Source organism: Tenrec ecaudatus, chromosome 1, assembly GCF_050624435.1.
Source record: "Tenrec ecaudatus isolate mTenEca1 chromosome 1, mTenEca1.hap1, whole genome shotgun sequence".
In the NCBI taxonomy this organism is placed as follows: domain Eukaryota; kingdom Metazoa; phylum Chordata; class Mammalia; order Afrosoricida; family Tenrecidae; genus Tenrec; species Tenrec ecaudatus.
Window position 1 is genome coordinate 311,489,444 of NC_134530.1, and position 18,189 is coordinate 311,507,632.

The 18,189-nt window shown below is 42.6% G+C and overlaps 1 protein-coding gene and 1 pseudogene across 1 annotated transcript; both read right to left on the reverse strand.

The window, feature by feature from the left end:
- Nucleotides 1-86: 86 nt before the first annotated feature.
- On the reverse strand, nucleotides 87-1,505 carry H1-4 (H1.4 linker histone, cluster member). Its single transcript, XM_075540716.1, has one exon. It carries the CDS (start codon nucleotides 1,454-1,456, stop codon nucleotides 800-802), a length of 657 nt encoding a protein of 218 aa, XP_075396831.1. The 5' UTR covers nucleotides 1,457-1,505; the 3' UTR covers nucleotides 87-799.
- A 6,497-nt stretch (nucleotides 1,506-8,002) lies between these two features.
- Nucleotides 8,003-16,801, reverse strand: LOC142442076 (kelch-like protein 5; annotated as a pseudogene).
- Between the last annotated feature and the right edge of the window lie 1,388 nt (nucleotides 16,802-18,189).

Here is an 18,189-nt window from a genome sequence, read left to right on the forward strand (position 1 = left end):
AATGATGATACTAAAACCGCGCTTGTGATTGGGTACTCGAAGTAAGCCGTCACAAATACGGATGGTAAGGAAGTCTGTGGTCTGTAATGTTATTGGTTATTTCGTTACCTTGCTTTAACCCAATCAAAAAGCCTAATGCGGATTACTCAAAATTACGCCTAAGGGGCCTCGCCAAGCGTCGGAGCGTCCACGGCCAGCAAGCAGTTAAACTCGCCTGCTTTCAGCTTGTGGGCGGAGGCAGTTGCCGGGTTTCAAGGAGGGCTCCGAGGATTGGGCCGGCCGCAGAGCACCTGGCGACAACACGAACCGCCTTAGCTCCTGGAGCTGGCTGTCAGCGTGTCCGCCGCGGTGGAGAGCTCGCGGTAAAGTGTGTGGCTTACGCGACAACGAAAGTTGACGCATCTTTGCCAGCTCAGTAACTTAGAAAGCCGTGCTGGCTGAATCTAAATTGCACTTTGAACACTTGATGGGTTCAATACCCGGAGACCCCACCTCTAGTTGTCCAGGCACTTGATAGTGGAGAATTTAAGATTCCGTATCGCTACCTTTGCCCTGAACCCTGAGAACCTTTCCTTGGTGCCAGGGAACCAGCCTTTCTTCCCAAACCTAGTTGCCTAGGGCCATTCCCAATTGCCATACTATTTCTCATAGATGCCCCACCTTCCCGAACTGAAACATTTAGGGTCCCATTAGGCACGCCCGACACTGTGCGACAGCTTTTTTCCCGAGATATCTGGGTGGCTCTGAAAAGAGCCTTTGGGTTGATGTGAAGCCTTCGAGCAGTTGGCCAAAGCGACTTTTATTTCTTCTTGGCTGCCGCCTTCTTTGGCTTAGCTGCCTTGGTTTTGGCGGGCTTTGGTTTAGCCGCCTTGGATTTTACCGCTTTGGCCTTTGCTGGACTCTTGGGCACCTTCTTGGGCCTGGCTGCCTTGGCCTTTTTGGGGCTTTTGGCTTTTTTGGCTCCCGCAGCCGCAGCTGGCTTCTTTGCTTTCTTTGGGGTCTTCTTGGCGCTCTTCTTCGGGGTGGCTGCCCCGGTCGCCTTCTTGGCCTTCTTTGCGCCCGCAGGCTTCTTGGCTCTGGTCGCGCCCGCCTTCTTGGCTTTGGGCTTGACCTCGCCAGAGCCGGCCTTCTTGTTGAGCTTGAAGGAGCCCGAGGCGCCGGTGCCCTTGGTCTGCACCAAGATGCCCTTGTTCACCAGGCTCTTGAGGCCCAGCTTGATGCGGCTGTTGTTCTTCTCCACGTCGTAGCCGGCGGCCGCCAGCGCCTTCTTGAGCGCGGCCAGGGACACGCCGCTGCGCTCCTTGGAGGCGCCCACAGCTTTGGTGATGAGCTCGGACACCGGGGGGCCGGACGCTTTGCGCTTGGCGGCACCTGCAGACTTACGGGCCTTCTTCTTGACCGGCGTCTTCTCGGCGGGGGCCGGCGCGGCAGGGGCGGCGGGCGCAGTCTCCGACATGGTGCGGGCCGGTTTGGGAAAGCGCAACTCGAAACGCAAGCAGAGGCACTGACCGGGACTCGGGCCTCGTCGCTGCGCCCGCCGGTTTATATAGGGCGGAGCTGCGCCGTGATTGGTGCGCTGTCCAGCCCGCCTCACTGGCAGCCGCAGAGTGTCCCCTCCGATCCCGAGTTGTGTTTGTTACACCTCAAAAAAGCCCCAAAATATAAAAATTCCCTACTCCGAATTGCCCGGTTTTTCTCCCCAAATGATCCCCAAAGCCTCAGGCTTCAAGACGGTCCCTGGTTGTGGGCAAAACACGAGACTTTATGTCGGAAACCAGCAATATTTCCTGCCGTGCTCTGCAAATTTCAACTCTGAGGAACAAAACTTTCTATTTTCTTTGTAAATTATAAACCGATCTTCAAGCGTGGAGTTTTCTGACCACTCAAGTATGATGCTCCAGGTGGTTATTTCCTTACATGTGCAAAAAATATGTTACTGGCATTAAGATTTTTATTACAAATCTGCACTTAAGTGAAGGAAGTAACACAGGCTCCTAAGAGAGTCCTGCCTATTGAGCCGGGGGCATTTGAGTTCATCAAACTGGTTTAGTGTTATCCCAAACAAATGATTGCCCATTTGAGGTTAACTTCTGGACCCCTGTGATATCAATCTATGCAGCTATGGTATGATTTTATCGGCTTCACCTATTTTTAAAAGCAATTCTTTAGGATAATTCTTTGCATTACTGCTCCCAAGGGTTGAGGGCGGGGCTGCTCCCTCTCTGTGGACAAGGCTCCATGGGTTGAGATATCTTGAAATCAGGATATTTGTGAAGGAAGGGGAGGCCCAAACACAACCAGGTTACAAAGATGAAAAATATTTAATTTTCCATTATGACGCAGCGAAGGTGCACTTTGGAAGAATCTGTCTTCAGGCTTCCTGAGTTCTTAGAGCACGTGACGCCGAACCAGCTCCCAGTTAGAGCTGGAATTCGAGCAAAGATCATCCAAGAAAGTAGACGTGAAGTGTGAATTAGGGCACACTGGTCCTCTTTATTACAAATACCCAGTCCCTGTTATTACTGAAGAGGAACCATTGACACGCCACTCAACACACCAGTTTTGATTTCAATCTCCATGAAGGTTATTGCACCAGATTTCCCAGAGCTCAATAGCAAAGAAACGAAGTAGCACGTAGGCACTGAATAGCAATTTCCATTTCAGAAACATAGCTTTCATGGGTTATCCAGGCATGTCACGACCTTCTAGAGAAATCCTTTGCAAAGTCTCTGAAAGAGTGGCTTTGTTTAGGTGTATGCTCAAGCAATGCGTCCAGGTTAGCCATGCAGAAACAACTAACGTAATTAGTCTCAAAGCAAAATAAAAACAGTACAGAATTGTCTAAAAAACATTAAGTCAGGAGAGACAAGATACAAGCCTGCTCAGTGCTATTTTAAAAAGATACTATTTTGAATGTAACAAGGCGTTGAATATTAGCTTGATGTTTAATTCCATTGTTCCTACTAGTAAAAATAAGAGCGCAGATCTTTGATTCAGCTTTAATGAAATGTTTCAGAACAGTATTGTTTAAATATGTGCTGAATTTGGGAAAAAAGTGACGTAAATGTTCTATGTGTTTTAAGCATTAATATGTAAGCTTTTTCATAAGGTTGCCATGAGTTCGAATGGACTCCATGTCAAGTGAGGGTTTTTTTGTTTTTTGAGTGCTGTCAGGTAAGCGCTGGCCTTCTAACTTTAATGCTGGCAGTTCGAGACCACTAACTTCTCTGCAGGAGAACGATGAGGCTAACTGCTCTAGCAGATTTACAGCCTTGCTACATGGGACTTTGATGTCATGGTTAGGTGTCATGGTTAGGTAGCTACCTGCAATGTAAGGATTTGGTACCTCCAGCTGCTCATCACGAGAAAGATTTGGCCTTCTGCTGCCGTAGAGAGTTACAATTTCTGATGGCCATCAAGGCAGTTCTGCCCTGTCCTATAGGGACCCTGTGAGTCAGAATTGATAGCAGCAAGTGGCGTTGGAATGGATTCGAATCATCTTGGTGAGTTTGGTGGCATAATGGTTTACGCTGTTTGACTGTTAACCTCCATCCAGGTCAGTAGTTCAAAGTCAGCAGCTGCCCTGTGGGGAACAAGATGAGGCTTTCCGTTCCTGTAAAGATCTAGAGTCAAAAACCGACAGGGGCAGTTCTACTCTGTCTTATAGACTTGCTCGGAGTCCCATTCGACTCGATGATGATTATTTTGGTTTGTTTTCTTCTGACCCAACATGTAAACTGGGTTTCTTACTGTGCAGGTTCATATGCCCAGAGTGAGAAGAGTTATTCTTCATGCATTTCTTGACTTGGGCTTTTGCAGTTGTAAAGTACTCTCAAATATGTTATTTTTTAATAAGTTAAGAAGATAGTTTCCCATGATTGACTTTTCTTTGATGTCTCCACAGAACCACAAAGGATGGAAAGTTGGGTGGGTGGGGGTGGCTGACATGGGTTGATTTCCATTTCAGATACATAGCCCTTGTGAGAAGAGGAACAATGGGATTCACAGAAGAGCCGAAAGGAAGCATGATACTTAGATCTTTCTGCTTTACAGTTCGGGGTTCCCATTATTGAATTCTGGACCTTGCTTTTTTGATATGATTTTACTGTAATTGCTTTATTGAAGGTAAAGATTGGGAGAGAGGAATTTGGTACGTGACAAATGACCCCTTCTTCATCTTCCGCACAGGAGCTATGTTCTGTAAACATGACCATCGTGCAGACTCCCTGCAACACTCCATCTGCTGGGACAGACTTTCCCCTCACAAGTCATTTGCATAGAGACCCTTGCTTGGTTTGCGGCATTGAGAATGTGTGGGAAGCCTTTGTTAAGTTTCTTACCTTAGACATTGTAGTTGTTGTTACTTAAGTCAATTAACAATCAAAACTGTGATTGCTGCTTTGACTCAGTGCAGCACCAGTTGGAATGGCAAAATATTAAAAACAACCTAAACACACACACACGCACGAATAAACAATGGGATATCAATACAATGGATTAACATGCAGGGATGAAAATGATGAGGAAGACCTCTATGAACTAATTTGGCATAAGTTCTAGTTCATATATTTAAGTGAAAAAGCAGAATGCAAATGGCTAATACACACTGAAGTTTCGGCTAATTTCTGCAAAACAAAACTGTCAGAAGGATATGTCTTTGAAAATTAGAAATGTTAGTTCTCAGTGGGAGTGGATGACAATGGGATGGGCAGAAAGACAGTAACATGGATGAGGAAGAAGTGATATTTTTCTCAGTATACTTTTTTGGGGGATATAATTCTGACCCTTACAACTCTAGTACTATTTCACATACTCCCCAAATAAAATCAAGAGGGACAATGGAATCTAAGGTGGAATACAAGTAGTAACAAACGAACTGAACCTTATTAAATTTGCATAAGAACCCTGAGAGTAAGACTTAACCTAAGTAACTGTGGAAGATAATATCTTGCCTGGATGCCATCAGGATACAGTCCTCATATATCTGTTTGTAAAGGATATAATCCAGTAATACCGTTACTCTTGGGGATATTGGTTGCCAGTTTTGAAACGAATTGGGGTATACTGGAATTAGAAAAGTAAAAACGCTTTACGTAATGCCATTCAGTGTTCTCTCCTGTGAAAAAGGGGGTCCCAAAGAGGACGAGAATAAATCTTGTGATGTTAGGTTCGAGGGGTTCGTATGAGCTCTTGCTTTCCAATGTGTCCAATTGTATGGACACAGAAACGGAGCTGAGTGTGTACATGTGTGTGGGTTCGTACATATACGTACACTTGCTCTTTTAGCTGGGGAAGTTCAGACGCGAGCACTGGCACCCAAGTAGCAAGGGCACCCTTGGGATCCATGCACTATTCTCTTATCCAGACAACCAGGGGGCTTGGTGTCTGGGGTGGGGGTGGGTGGGAAGGGGAGTTGCCGATTCTAGGACTTGGGGTGTGAAAATATAGGGTGAGTCCAGGACATCCTTTGGTGCCACAAAATGCTTTCCAGTCGCCACCTAGTTCATTCCGGTTCCTGGCAGTCCCCTGTGTGTCAGAGTAGAACCTCATTCCACAGAATTTTTCAGGACTAAGACTTCAAAAGCAGAGTGCCAGCCCTTTCTTCCACATTGTCTCGGATTGAGTTGTAAGCGCCAAGCTTTTGGTTAATTTTCAAGGGCTTAGCCATTCACTCCACTCAAGGAAGCCTCTAAAGAGTAGAAAGTGCTGGTGGTCTGCAGGTGCAGGGAGGGGGCATTGATGGAGACTGATAGAAAGATCTTCAGAAACTAATCTGAAGGAGCTCCTGGTGGCCACAGTTGGTGCAGCCCGTGTAGATGGGAAGATGGGAATTAGGGATGATTATTAATCACATAGTAATTAATTTAATTTGTGTGGCTTAAGCCATCTCCCATGGATGTTATCATAAGTGCACCAAGGTTTAATGAAAAGCTTTATTTGCATAATCTGGAACTGGTGCCCTCAAGAGACCTATTGAGTCTAAAGGGTAAAATGGTACATTGACAAGGGGAAACTGCAGACAAGTAAGGGATCCAGGTAAATGTCACTAGTGATAAGATGGATTGACATCATAAATCCTTGTCCTGAAGGTCAACATTTTGGGTCAGTTTTTTTTAAAACCAACTTACTCTAAATACATTTGAATTTTACGTTTCCTCCTATCATAGCCACTCAGACCAATGTTTAGATGTGATGTGTAAAGAATTTGGGAGATTCTTAACCTGTAAATCTCTCTCTCTCTCTTTAAATTCATTTACTTTTAAAGTTTTATATATATATATATATATATATATATATACCCTTAGCTATATATTCCTTTGTGGAATACAATACATATGAAGAAATACATGTTATTTATTTATTAGTTCACTTTGAAAAATATCTTTTATGTAATTACACAACGCAGATCATCAACTCAGTGGAAGTGTCCCATTAAACTCCCTGTAAGTGGCTCTCATTTTGGTTCTCTGACTTCCCTGGACTTTCCTGTCCCTTCCCTCTCCATCCTGACACTGCTAATCATAGTCTAGAATAGCCTTGAGAGTGAAAGTGATGCTTTTCTTTATGAAATGGTGTCATAGAACAGTTATCTTTATAAGATTGAATAATTGATGCACATACTGTTCTTTAATTTTGTCCATGTCTTACATTGTTTCACAGACTAATCTTTTTTTAAAAAGATGTATGATATTCCATTGTATGAATGTCCCAGAGTTTGTTTGTCCATCCCTCTTCAGTCAGAATTTAATATTACTTCCAACTTTTTGCTACGACAGAAATCCCTTAAATAAACATGGGTATACATATGTCTGTTTGTGTTTTGCCCTTTGTTTCTTTAGGACATACGCCAAGTCAAGACACTGCTGGATCATACGGTATTTGTATTTGCATTTGTTGAAGGAAGTGGCACACTGATCTCCGTAGTGTTTGTACAATCCCAGCAGCAATGTCTGAGCATTCCACTCTCTCCACATCCTCTCCAGCATTTACCGTTTTCTATTCTTTTAAATTTTGCAGGGGGTTGGTGTGAGGGGATATCTCATTGCTGTTTTAATGTAAATGTGTTACTCTGGGCACTTTAGAGAAACTAATGCACAGAAACTCATGTATAAGAGAGAGTTTTATATAAAGGTTAAGTGTGCAGCAAGAAAACATCCCAACCCAGTGCTGCCCAAGCCCACAAGTCCAACATTAACCCATTAACCCATATGTCCAACAACAATCCACAAAGTCCTCCTCCATCTCACAAAACACACACAATGATGCTGAATCAGTGAATGTGTAAAGCTGAATCAGTGAATGTGCAAGCATCTCAGCGCTGGCAGGGGTCTCCACATGGGTGCTCCAGCACCCAGGGCTGCATCGGGGTAGGTCCTTATGGCTTCTCCTTAGGGATGTCTTGCAGGAAGTGAGCCTTGCCAGCTAAAGCAGAGAACTGGCTAAGGCAGCTGCACCCTGGTCCGCCTATCAGAAAGCAAGAAACCCGAGAACTGGAAAGGCAAGGCTCACTGAGCCATTTATCCCTCAGCCCTTCAATTAACTCCACATGTGTTTATCAGCCAGGTTGGCACAATAAACTAACTACCTCAGTATATTTCTTTTTCTTTTTTTGCAGCATATAGCATTTATTTTCTCTACATACGTTTGCATATCTTAAATGTAATGCACAGTACCACACTTCCATGTAGGAATAACATCTAGTTCTTGGTTTGTCTCCATGAAATGGAATGAACATTTGAGTCATTCCCAAAGATTGTGTCAAGTTTTCATTTGGCCATTGTTCTTTGAATGGCTTAATGGTTTTCTTTACTACTGGGACTTAACCCATTGTAGAAATAAAATCTATAACAAGAGCACAGACACAAAAATACCCCTATTTAGGAAATACTACATAGTATTTATGTCACTAGAGACATGAAGTAGAGACTTTGTCATTGGAATAGTGATTTAGGTTAAATAACCAAGGAAACAAATAAGCAAAATGTGCTGCAACAAGTGTTGTATGATAAATGTATGCATGATACAAAAACAGTGAAGTAGAACCTTATAAGTTTTAACTGGTGAATTTGAACTTACAAATAAAATCTGGAAAATGGGAGTACAATGCTTGGCTAAGAATAAATGGGACTCCCCGATGCCACTGGGTTTTGCTGTGAGTAGTACTATTGGCCACCTTTTAATGTCAAGAACACATGCTCACAGTCCACCAGCTGCAGTTTTGAATTACATCTGATACCATACAGTTTATCACCAACCAAACAGATCTACAACAGCGTCTCCTGATGTTTACAGAAGTCACCGCAGTCCACATATCTCTTTGGGGATCATGTCTCTCCACATACACAGTCTGAGAGACTGCAAGTCAAGTTGGAGGCAGGAGCAATAGTATACAGCGACCCACACCCGTTCCAGGTAGTTCCTCGTTCGCCACTTCTCCTTTTGGATATCTGTGCACACCCTGTCTACTTATGGGTATACAGATCAGAACATTCCACTGACATGAGACAAGAACTTCCATCCTGACCACCAACTGTACACATTTTCCACCGAGGACTGCCACACCTACTGTGCTCCTGGGGGTGGACATCGTGGCAACAGTGTTCCACTGGCGAGTCTGTCGGTCTCATCTTTCCACTGCATTCTGATAGCGCGAGCCATCATGCCCTCCTACTGCACACAGGGGACTTTCCAATACAGCACACCAAGGCCATGCCTTTGTGTGGACATAGGAGGCAGCACGCGCCATGCTTTCATTTTGGGGGTGTTTGGGGGTTCTACTGTATTTCAAGTCTACAGTCCGTCTCTGCCTCTAAGCACATCCAATCTGTCACCTGACGTGGCAACAGTAAGGGACAGCTCTGCCTTTTGTTCCTATTGGCGACAGGAGTCCACACATGGGTCTGGGGATCGTATTTGTTCTTCTCAATGCTTGTCACTCCTTTTGAGTCCATTCCACCCACAGCAAATGACATACCAACCGTTGACTCCGAGGTTTGGCTACAGGACTTGGTAACACAGGCCATCTCTTTGGTAATAAAGAGTATTTCCTGGCTCCCATAATGAGGATCTGACATTCTCTATCATCCCCCCAAAGTGCATTCTTTTCCATATCTGTCAGGAACTGTGGTGCCGGAAGTGGGAGCCTCAGATAAGCCACATGCTTACTGAGAGATCTTGGTTTCTAATTACTTCCAGGAAATATTCCATCGTACAGCTGTGAGTCACTTTAGCAAATCTGTACAGCTGCTTGCCTCTGCGAAAGAACGGGTGAAGCTCTTTCATTAAATACTTCCAACAATCTTCTCCAACTCGTGAAAGCTGACCAGGGCAAGCTGTGCATGGGAGGACCGCAATATGACCTTTTAGTTCAAGGCGGCCGGCCGTACGCAAACTGAAGCACCAAGTGAATTCGGTTCTACACCATCTGCTTTTATTTCTTCTTCTCTCGCTTCTCTGACATCTGTAGTAAACACGGCGGCATAATACTATGAGACAGAGCAGAGCACCAATGGGTGCGCTGGAATTCGGTGATCGCTAGCAGTTTTCCAGATTTTAGAATGTTTGCTCAGCATGACAAAGGGCTGGAAAAATCCATCTGATGCATGGCCCCATAGTGTGGCAGGATGTAATGTCTGGCTACTACTGGAAGTCCTTGTCCGGGTCTGGTGGCCACCTGGAGTCACGGCAGGGCAGGGCCTGCATGGACTGGGGAGTGGCCAGTCGGCGAGTGGAACACACCCTTCAACCCCATCCCAGCAGGCTCACTCCACCTGCCCTGCCAGCCCCATGGGGCTGCCCACTTCCCCCTCCATCTGGACCCAGGCAGGTGGCACAAACTTCTTAATATAATATTTCTCTTATGGCTAATGAATGCAAAATTTTTTCATGTGATTATTCACTGCCTGGATGTCATCTTGGGGAAATTCATGTCCTGTGCCTAATGTTGAGTGAATTATTTGTTATTTTTCTTGTTGAGGTGTTGTGGTTTCCAACAGATTTTTTGAAATTAACCCTTTACTAATACATCATTGCTTGATCTTTTCCCCCAATCTGTAGGTCCTCTTTTTGCCTTATTGATGAAGTCTTTCGGTGTGCATATGTGTAGTAGTTTTTAGAAAGTCTTAGTACTCCCTCCATTTTGTCTTCTACAGTGTGGATACTTTTCATTACATTTAGTAGTGTATTCATGCCTTGTATTATGGCCCTTAATTTTTTTTTAACATTTTATTAGGGGCTCATACAACTCTTATCACAATCCACACATATACATACATCAATTGTATAAAGCACATCCGTACATTCTTTGCCCTAATCACTCTCAAAGCATTTGCTCTCCACTTAAGCCCTCTGCATCAGGTCCTCTTTTTTTTTTATCCATCCCTCCCCGCTCCCCCTCCCTCATGAGCCCTTGATAATCCACAGATTGTTATTTTGTCATATCTTGCCCTATCCAGAGTCTCCCTTGCCCCCCTTCTCTGCCGTCCATCTCCCAGGGAGGAGGTCACATGTGGATCCTTGTAATCAGTTCCCCCTTTCCAACCCACTCGCCCTCCACTCTCCCAGCATCACCTCTCACATCCCTGGTCCTGAAGGTATCGTCCACCCTGGATTCCCTGTGCCTCCAGCTCCTATATGCATCAGTGTACAACCTCTGCCCTATCCAGTCCTGCAAGGTAGAATTCGGATCATGGTAGTCGAGGGGGAGGAAGCATCCAGGATCTGGGGGAAAGCTGTGTTCTTCATCGGTACTACATCACACCCTGACTGACCCATCTCCTCTCCTAAACCCCTCTATGAGGGGATCTCCAGTGGTCGACACTTGGGCCTCGGGTCTCCACTCTGCACTTCCCCCTTCATTCACTATTATATATATATATATATATACACACACACACACATATATATATACATACACACACACATACACAGACACACATATATATGTATATATATATATATAAAATCATCTTTTTTTTTTGCATGATGCCTTATACCTGGTCCCTTTGGCACCTTGTGATCACACCAGCTGGTGTGCTTCTTCCATGTGGGCTTTATTGCTTCTGAGCTAGATGGCCGCTTGTTCACCTTCAAGCCTTTAAGACCCCAGACACTCTCTCTTTCGATAGCCGGGCACCGTCAGCTTTCTTCGCCACATTTGCTTATGCACCCGTTTGTCTTTGGCGATTGTATCATGGAGATATGCAGCCAATGATATGATTTTTTGTTCTTTGATGACTGATAACTGATCCCTTCGGGACCACGCGATCACACAGGTTGGTATGTTCTTCCATGTGGGCTTTGTTGCTTCTGAGCTAAATGGCCGCTTGTTTATCTTCAAGCCTTTAAGACCCCAGACACTATCTCTCTTTTTTTTTTTTGAATTGCATTTTATTTTATTTTTTTTTAAATTTTAACAATTTATTGGGGCTCATACAATTCTTTTCACAGTTCATATATATACATACATCAATTGTATAAAGCACATCTGTACAGTCTTTGCCCTAATCATTTTTTTCTCTTTTCTTCTTTTACATTTTATTAGGGACTCATACAACTCTTACCACAATCCATACATATACATACATCAATTGTATAAAGCACATCCATACATTCCCTGCCCCAATCATTCTCAAGGCATTTGCTCTCCACTTAAGCCCCTTGCATCGGGTCCTCTTTTTTTTTCCCCTCCTCCCTCCCCAGACACTATCTCTTTTGATAGCCGGGCACCATCAGCTTTCTTCGCCACATTTACTTGTTCACCCACCTTGACTTCAGCAGTTGTGTCGGGAGAGTGAGCATCATAGAGTGCCAATTTAATAAAAGAAAGTATTCATGCATTGAGGGAGTGCTTGAGTAGAGGCCCAAGGTCCTTCCTCCACCTTAATACTAAACCTATAAATATAGACACATAATTTGTCCTTATTTTTTCATTGTTGGCTTTTAGGACTCTAATGTGTATATTTAGGCCATTAATTCGTGTTCAATTCCTTTTTTTACACATGATGTGATGGATGGATTGTGTTTCCTTTGTTTCAGGTGGAGATCCAATTTTTCCTCCACTATTTAATGTAAAGGCTATCTCTTCCCCCACTTAATGTGTCCTTTAGTAAAGATCAGATCTCTGCTGGTACTTGGTTGTATTTCTGGATTCTCAGTTCTAATCCATTGGGCTTTGTGTCTGTCATTGAACCAATACTAAGTTGTGGCTACATAATAGGACTCACTATCTGGGAGTTAAATTTGCCTACTTTCTTTCTGTTTATTAGTAGTGGTTTTTTTTTTTAAATCCTGGGTTTCTTTCTTTTCCATGTAAAGTTGGTTATTAGCTTTCTATTTCTTTGAAGAAATGTGCTGGGATTTGGATCATAATTGCATTGACTTTATAAAGTATTCGGGGAATATTGACATTTCACTGTATTTAATCTTCTTATTCAGGAACATGGGGCATTCTACTTGAGTCTTTTGTGTTATTTGCAGAAATGTTTTATAGTTTTCTTTGTATATGTACCTCCCCCCTTCTGGTAAGATTTATTCCTAGATATTTATCTTTTGAGTAGTTACTGTAAATAATATTATTCTTTTAATTTCATTTACTTTACAAGAATCCAACTTTACTATGTAAGAATACAATTGATTTCTGGCTGTTGATCTCATAGCTTGCTACATTGCCAACATTTTCAATTAGGTTCACCATTTTAAAAATGGAATCTTTGGGATTTTTTACACAGGGGGTAACTGAAAATAAAAACGATTTTTCTTTTCAGAGCTATATATTAATTTTTTTTTTTACAAAACAGTCTTATCCCCTTCAAAGTACTCTCCATTATACTTAATACATTTGTCAAATCTGCAATTCCATTCTTAGAAACAGTTTTCAAACTCATCTGTTTGGATGGCTGACAGCACCGCCCTCTTTTTTTTTCTTCACTTCTTTATGTGGTAAAATTGCTGTCCTTTTTATTCAAAGAAATAAAAAGCAGTCGCGTGAGTCCCGGTCAGGTGCGTGGGGCAAGAGAGGCATGCTGATTTTGCCAAAAACTGGTACACTGAGATGGCTGTGTAAGCAGGCCTTTTTGATAGCACACTGTCACGTAATTGTTTCAGAACCTCTAAATAGAAGGTGCTATAGTTTATTGTGCCAGCCTGGTCGATAAACACAAGTAGGATTCACTGAAGGGCAGAGGGAGAAATGGCTCGGTGAGCCTCACCTTGGTTGTTCTGTGCCTCAGTTTAAAGGGGTACACTACCTGTGGGATGCCTAGCCTGTGGACTGTGTTGCTGTAAGTTGAGGTCCCTTTAAGCCCACACGATTGGAATGTTCATCTCTGGAGCTGGGGACCGACAGTTGATGACAGTTGGGGACCTGCCTTGCTGTTTGCTGCCTGGGTATATATAGCCCAGCTCTCTCTACAGAAGGGGATTGGCAACTGGCGGCTCTCAAGTCTTAAAGGACTGCTAGTGTCTCACTGCTTTATAATTTAACTGTTAATTTCTTGTATTATCTATCTGTATATAATTTAACGGTTTATTTCTTGAAATATATATGTATATATTTATTTATTAGCAATCTGGTTTGACTCTGTCCAATACAGAAGGCTTGAGTCTGACCCAGTGGAATTAACTCCAAATGCATTTTCTTCCCTTCAGGAAGTTGAAGGACGTCCAGAATAAGGTTTATCTTCAATCAACATTTCACCTTTTTTGAAATGAGAAAACCACTCATACACTTGCCTTTTCCCCATAGCGTTGTCCTTGCAAGCTATATTCAACATCACAAGAGTTTCTGCGGCATTTTTCCCAAGTAGGAAAGAAAATTTCCCAGCTGCAAGCTGTTCTCTTAAGTCAGCCATCTAAAAAAAAAAAAAGTGGTTGGTGTGAAACTGCTTTTATGAAAAAGTCACTGTGACCAGGGAGAACCTTCCCAGGAGACATCACTGGGTGCGCTCACTCAGAGTTGCTTCACGTTCACCTAGCGGGAAAAATGAGGACTACACAAACTCTGCCTGGTCCCGCTCTTTTCTGTTTTTTGGGGGGGTTGGGGGGAGTGGTTTACTCTCATGTATATATAATTATATTGTTTGCAAATAAAGAGAGTTTTGCGTGCTCGCTTCGGCAGCACACACATACTAAAAAAAAATAAGAGAGTTTTGCTTCTTCATTGCCAATGTAGATGCCTTTTTGATACCTTCTAGCTCTTGCGAAGACTTCAGTGTTACAATGTGCTTGATCACCTCACCCCTGCCTGGGGTTCCTGTTTCAAGGGCAATGTTTTCAACTTTTCTCCAATAAGTGGGGCTGCTAGCTGTTGGTTTCTCATCCATGGTCTTTATTGTGCTTGGGAATTTCCCTTCTCTTATTATTTTGCATGTTTTTAATAGAGAATAGATGTTGAATGTTATCAAATGCTTTTTCCTCATCGATTGATATAATTATACGGTTTTTATTATTTATTTCATTTCTGTGGTGGATTGTGTTGAGTGTGTTTCTATTATTAAAGGGGTCTTGCACACCTGATGTTAATCCCACTTGATCATGATGTATTGATTTTTATGCTGTTTTGAATTCTATTGGCTAGAATTTTGTTGAAAATTTTGATATGTGTACATTAGGGATATTGGTCTGTAATTTTCAATATTGGCTTAGTTACCAGGCTTATTCTTGCTTCATAAAATGAGTTTTGTAGTACACTGTATGTTTGTATATTATGCAATACTACATCATGTAGGATTGGTGTCAACTCTTCTCTAAATGCTTGGTAGAATTCACCTTAAATCCATATGGTCCTGAACATTTAGATTTTGGAGTTTTAAAAAAATTAACAGATTTTTTCTTCTTGTAGAGATTTTCCATATCATTCTGTGTTAATTTGGGTTGTTGTTGTGATTGTTGTGGGTGTCAACAAGTTGGTTCTGCGTCATAGTAACTCTATGTATGATAGAATGAAACATTACCCATTCCTCCAGTGTGGGAAACAGAAAGATTTGTCCCAAGTTGTCTTCCCAAATATTTGCCAAACTTAGCTGCTTGCTATACATGGCAAATAACTGTACATTTGGAGGTGAGCAGAAGTAGTTCAGGGGTTATTCACCCTAAGGGTTATCAGCCATCTAGAACAAGCAGTCACCATGTTTATCCCACAACAAGTAGGACCCACTCCCTTCTGATAAGGATAGTAGTTGACTGTTTCCTTGAAGTAGACCCCTGAGAGGTCAAAGTCACCCAAGGGCGACCAAGGTTAGGCCGCCATCATGAATCTAGGGTCCACCCATCTTGTCACTTGTATACCTCTAGTCCCTCCCATTCCTATGTGCACACCCCTAGCTCATCCCCTTCCTGTCACGCTTATGCCTATCATACATCCCCTTCACATGATGTACATGCCTATTGTACTGCCCCTTCCTGTGATGTGTGGTTACCTGTAATCACACCCACCTAGGTAATGATGGCCCTCGGTTAGCAATAGAGTGGGTCTTTCCAGCTCTCGCTCCTGGGCTCTCCCCACGAGGACCGACCACCAAGTGGGCTGAGGTGAGCGTGCTACCATGAATTGTGTCTGACTCCATTACTTCAATCTCTTTCATGCTCTCTATGAATTCACTATAATCTTTACTTATTATGGCTGTAAATTGCGCCTACCGGACCAGTGATGATTTCTTGGGGGCCCTCCTTTCCCCCCCACTTCAGCATCCTCACAATTTTTCTCATTTGAGCCCATTGTTGCAGCCACTGTCAATACAACTCCTCCTTAAGGGCCTACCTCTTTTTTGCTGCCCCTACATTTTACCAAGCGTGATGTCCTTCTCAAGGGACTGATCTTTGCTGATAACATGTCCAAAGTACATAAGATGACTGCATTTCTAGAAATTTATGCATAACTTCTAGATTTTCAAATTTGTTGGAGTGCAGGTTCTCAATATTGTGTAATTAAAGAAGCACAGCTGGTTCTGTTGTAATGTCAATCACTTAATTTCTGTATTTCTTTTTTCTGTTTTTGCGCATTTCTTGCCAATGATGCAAAGATGCTCACCCTGATCATTAGGAGACAGGACAAACTTACACAGAGGGATACTCTTAAATATAACTAATCAATATTTTCCTAAAGTGTTAAGGTCCTGGACGACTAGGGCAGGCTGAGGACTTATGACACACTTCAAGAAACTAAGGAAAAAAGTTGTTTCAATGTAGGGTCTTGAGTCGGATACAGAAACAAGTAAAATGTATTAGTGTAAAAGCTGATGAAATTTCAACAAGATCTGGAGTTTAGTCAATGATACTCCACCATTATTAACTTCCTGGTTTTGATAATTCGACTATAGTTCTATCAGACAATAATATTAAAAGAGATGGATAAAAGGATATATGGCATCTTTTGCATCATTTTGATAGCTTACCTATAAATGTAAAGTTATTCGAAATGAAAAGTTTTCTTTTGGAAAGATCTTAGGATCTCACCGTTTTGAAATCTTTCTTCATGTTGTTGTTGTTAGGTTCCATCAAGCCAGTTCCAAACCATCGTGATCTTATCCACAGCAGAATGCAACACTGCTCTGTCCTACACCATCCTTGCATTGTTTCTGTGCTTTAATCCATAGTTGCAGCCGCAGTGTTACTGCACCTAGCATGGAGGGCCTTCTTTTATTCCCACTCTCCCTCTACTAAATATGATCCCCTTGTCCAGGGACTGGTCCGTCCTAACAACATGTGAAAAATACGGAAGACAAAGTCTTACTGCACTTGTCTCTAAAGGGCATTCCTGCAGTACTTCTTCCAAGATACGTCCATTTGCCATTTTGCAATCCATGGTCCTTTCGGTATTCTTCTCCACCACAATTCAAATGAATTGGTTCTTCTTTGTTCAGTATCATACTTTCATACGAAGGTGAGGCAATTGGAAATACCATAGCTTGCGTCAGATGCACCTTAGTTCCAGATTTACCGAATGAAACTCACCTGTGATCTCTTGACTGCTCCTTCCGGCATTAATTGTAGATCCAAGCAATACAAAAATCCGTGACGCCAACCTTTTCCCCACTTATCATGATCTCATCTGTTGGTTCACTTCTGAGGATCTTGGTGTTCTCTACAACAAGTTGTAATCCATACCGAGGGCTGCAGTCCTTGATTTTCATGAGCAAGGGCTTCAAGTCCACACTTTCAGCAAGCATGGTTGTGTCACTTGCATATTGCAGGTTGTTAATAAGCTTTCCTCAAATCATGATGCCATATACTTATTCATATAATCAAGCTTCTCATTTTGCTCAGCATACACATAAAATAAGTTTGATGTGAATACACAACCCTGGCTCCCACCTTTCATGATTTTAAACCATGCAGCATGCCCTTCTGTTCCCACAGCTGCCTCTTGACTCATGTACAAATTCTGCGTGAGCACAATCAAGTGTTCTGGAATTTCCATTCTTCTCGATGTTAGTCATAGTTTGTTATGGTCCACACCGTCATTGCCCTAGCATAGTCAATAAAACACAACTAAGCATCTTCCTAGAGTGCTCTGCTTTGAGCCAAGACTCGTCTGACATCAGCAATGATATCCATTATTCCAGGTCCTCTTCTGAATCTGGCATGAACCTCTGTCAATATACTGCAGGAGCTGCTGTTGGATGATCTTCAGCAAAATTTTACTTGCTTGTGATATCAGTGATGTTGCACTATAATTTCCGCATTCTGTTGTCTCACCTTTCTTTGCAACAGGTACAAATATAAAATCTCTTCCAGTCAGTTGGCCAAGTAGCTGTCTTTCAAGTTTCCAATGTTTCATCAGTTTTTATTCCATCAATTCCTGGAGCCTTGTTTTTGCTAATACTTTCGGTGTATCTAGAACTTTTTTCCTCCGGTACCATTGGTTCTTGCTCATATGCTACTCCTAAGTGGTGGAATTTTGACTAGCTACTTTTGATACAGTGATTCTGTGTAGTTTAACATCTTCAGATGCTTCCTGCCTGCATCATTCAATATTTTGCTCATAGAATCTTTCAGTCTTGCAACTCAAGGTTTGAATTTTTTTCTGAAGTTCTTTCACTTTAAGATATGCTAAGCATGGTCTTCTGTGGGATTATAAAGAGACTTTTCCCCAGCTTTGTCTGCCCCAAAGACATGCTAAACATTAGAGGCTTTTTGCCAGCATATGGTGGGAGGTCAGATGCTTAGAGACATCCTCCCTGAAGGCAGTCA

Coding starts and splice junctions, on each gene's coding strand:
- H1-4 (XM_075540716.1), bottom strand. CDS start 1,456: ATGTCGGAGACTGCGCCCGCCGCCCCTGCCGCGCCGGCCCCCGCCGAG.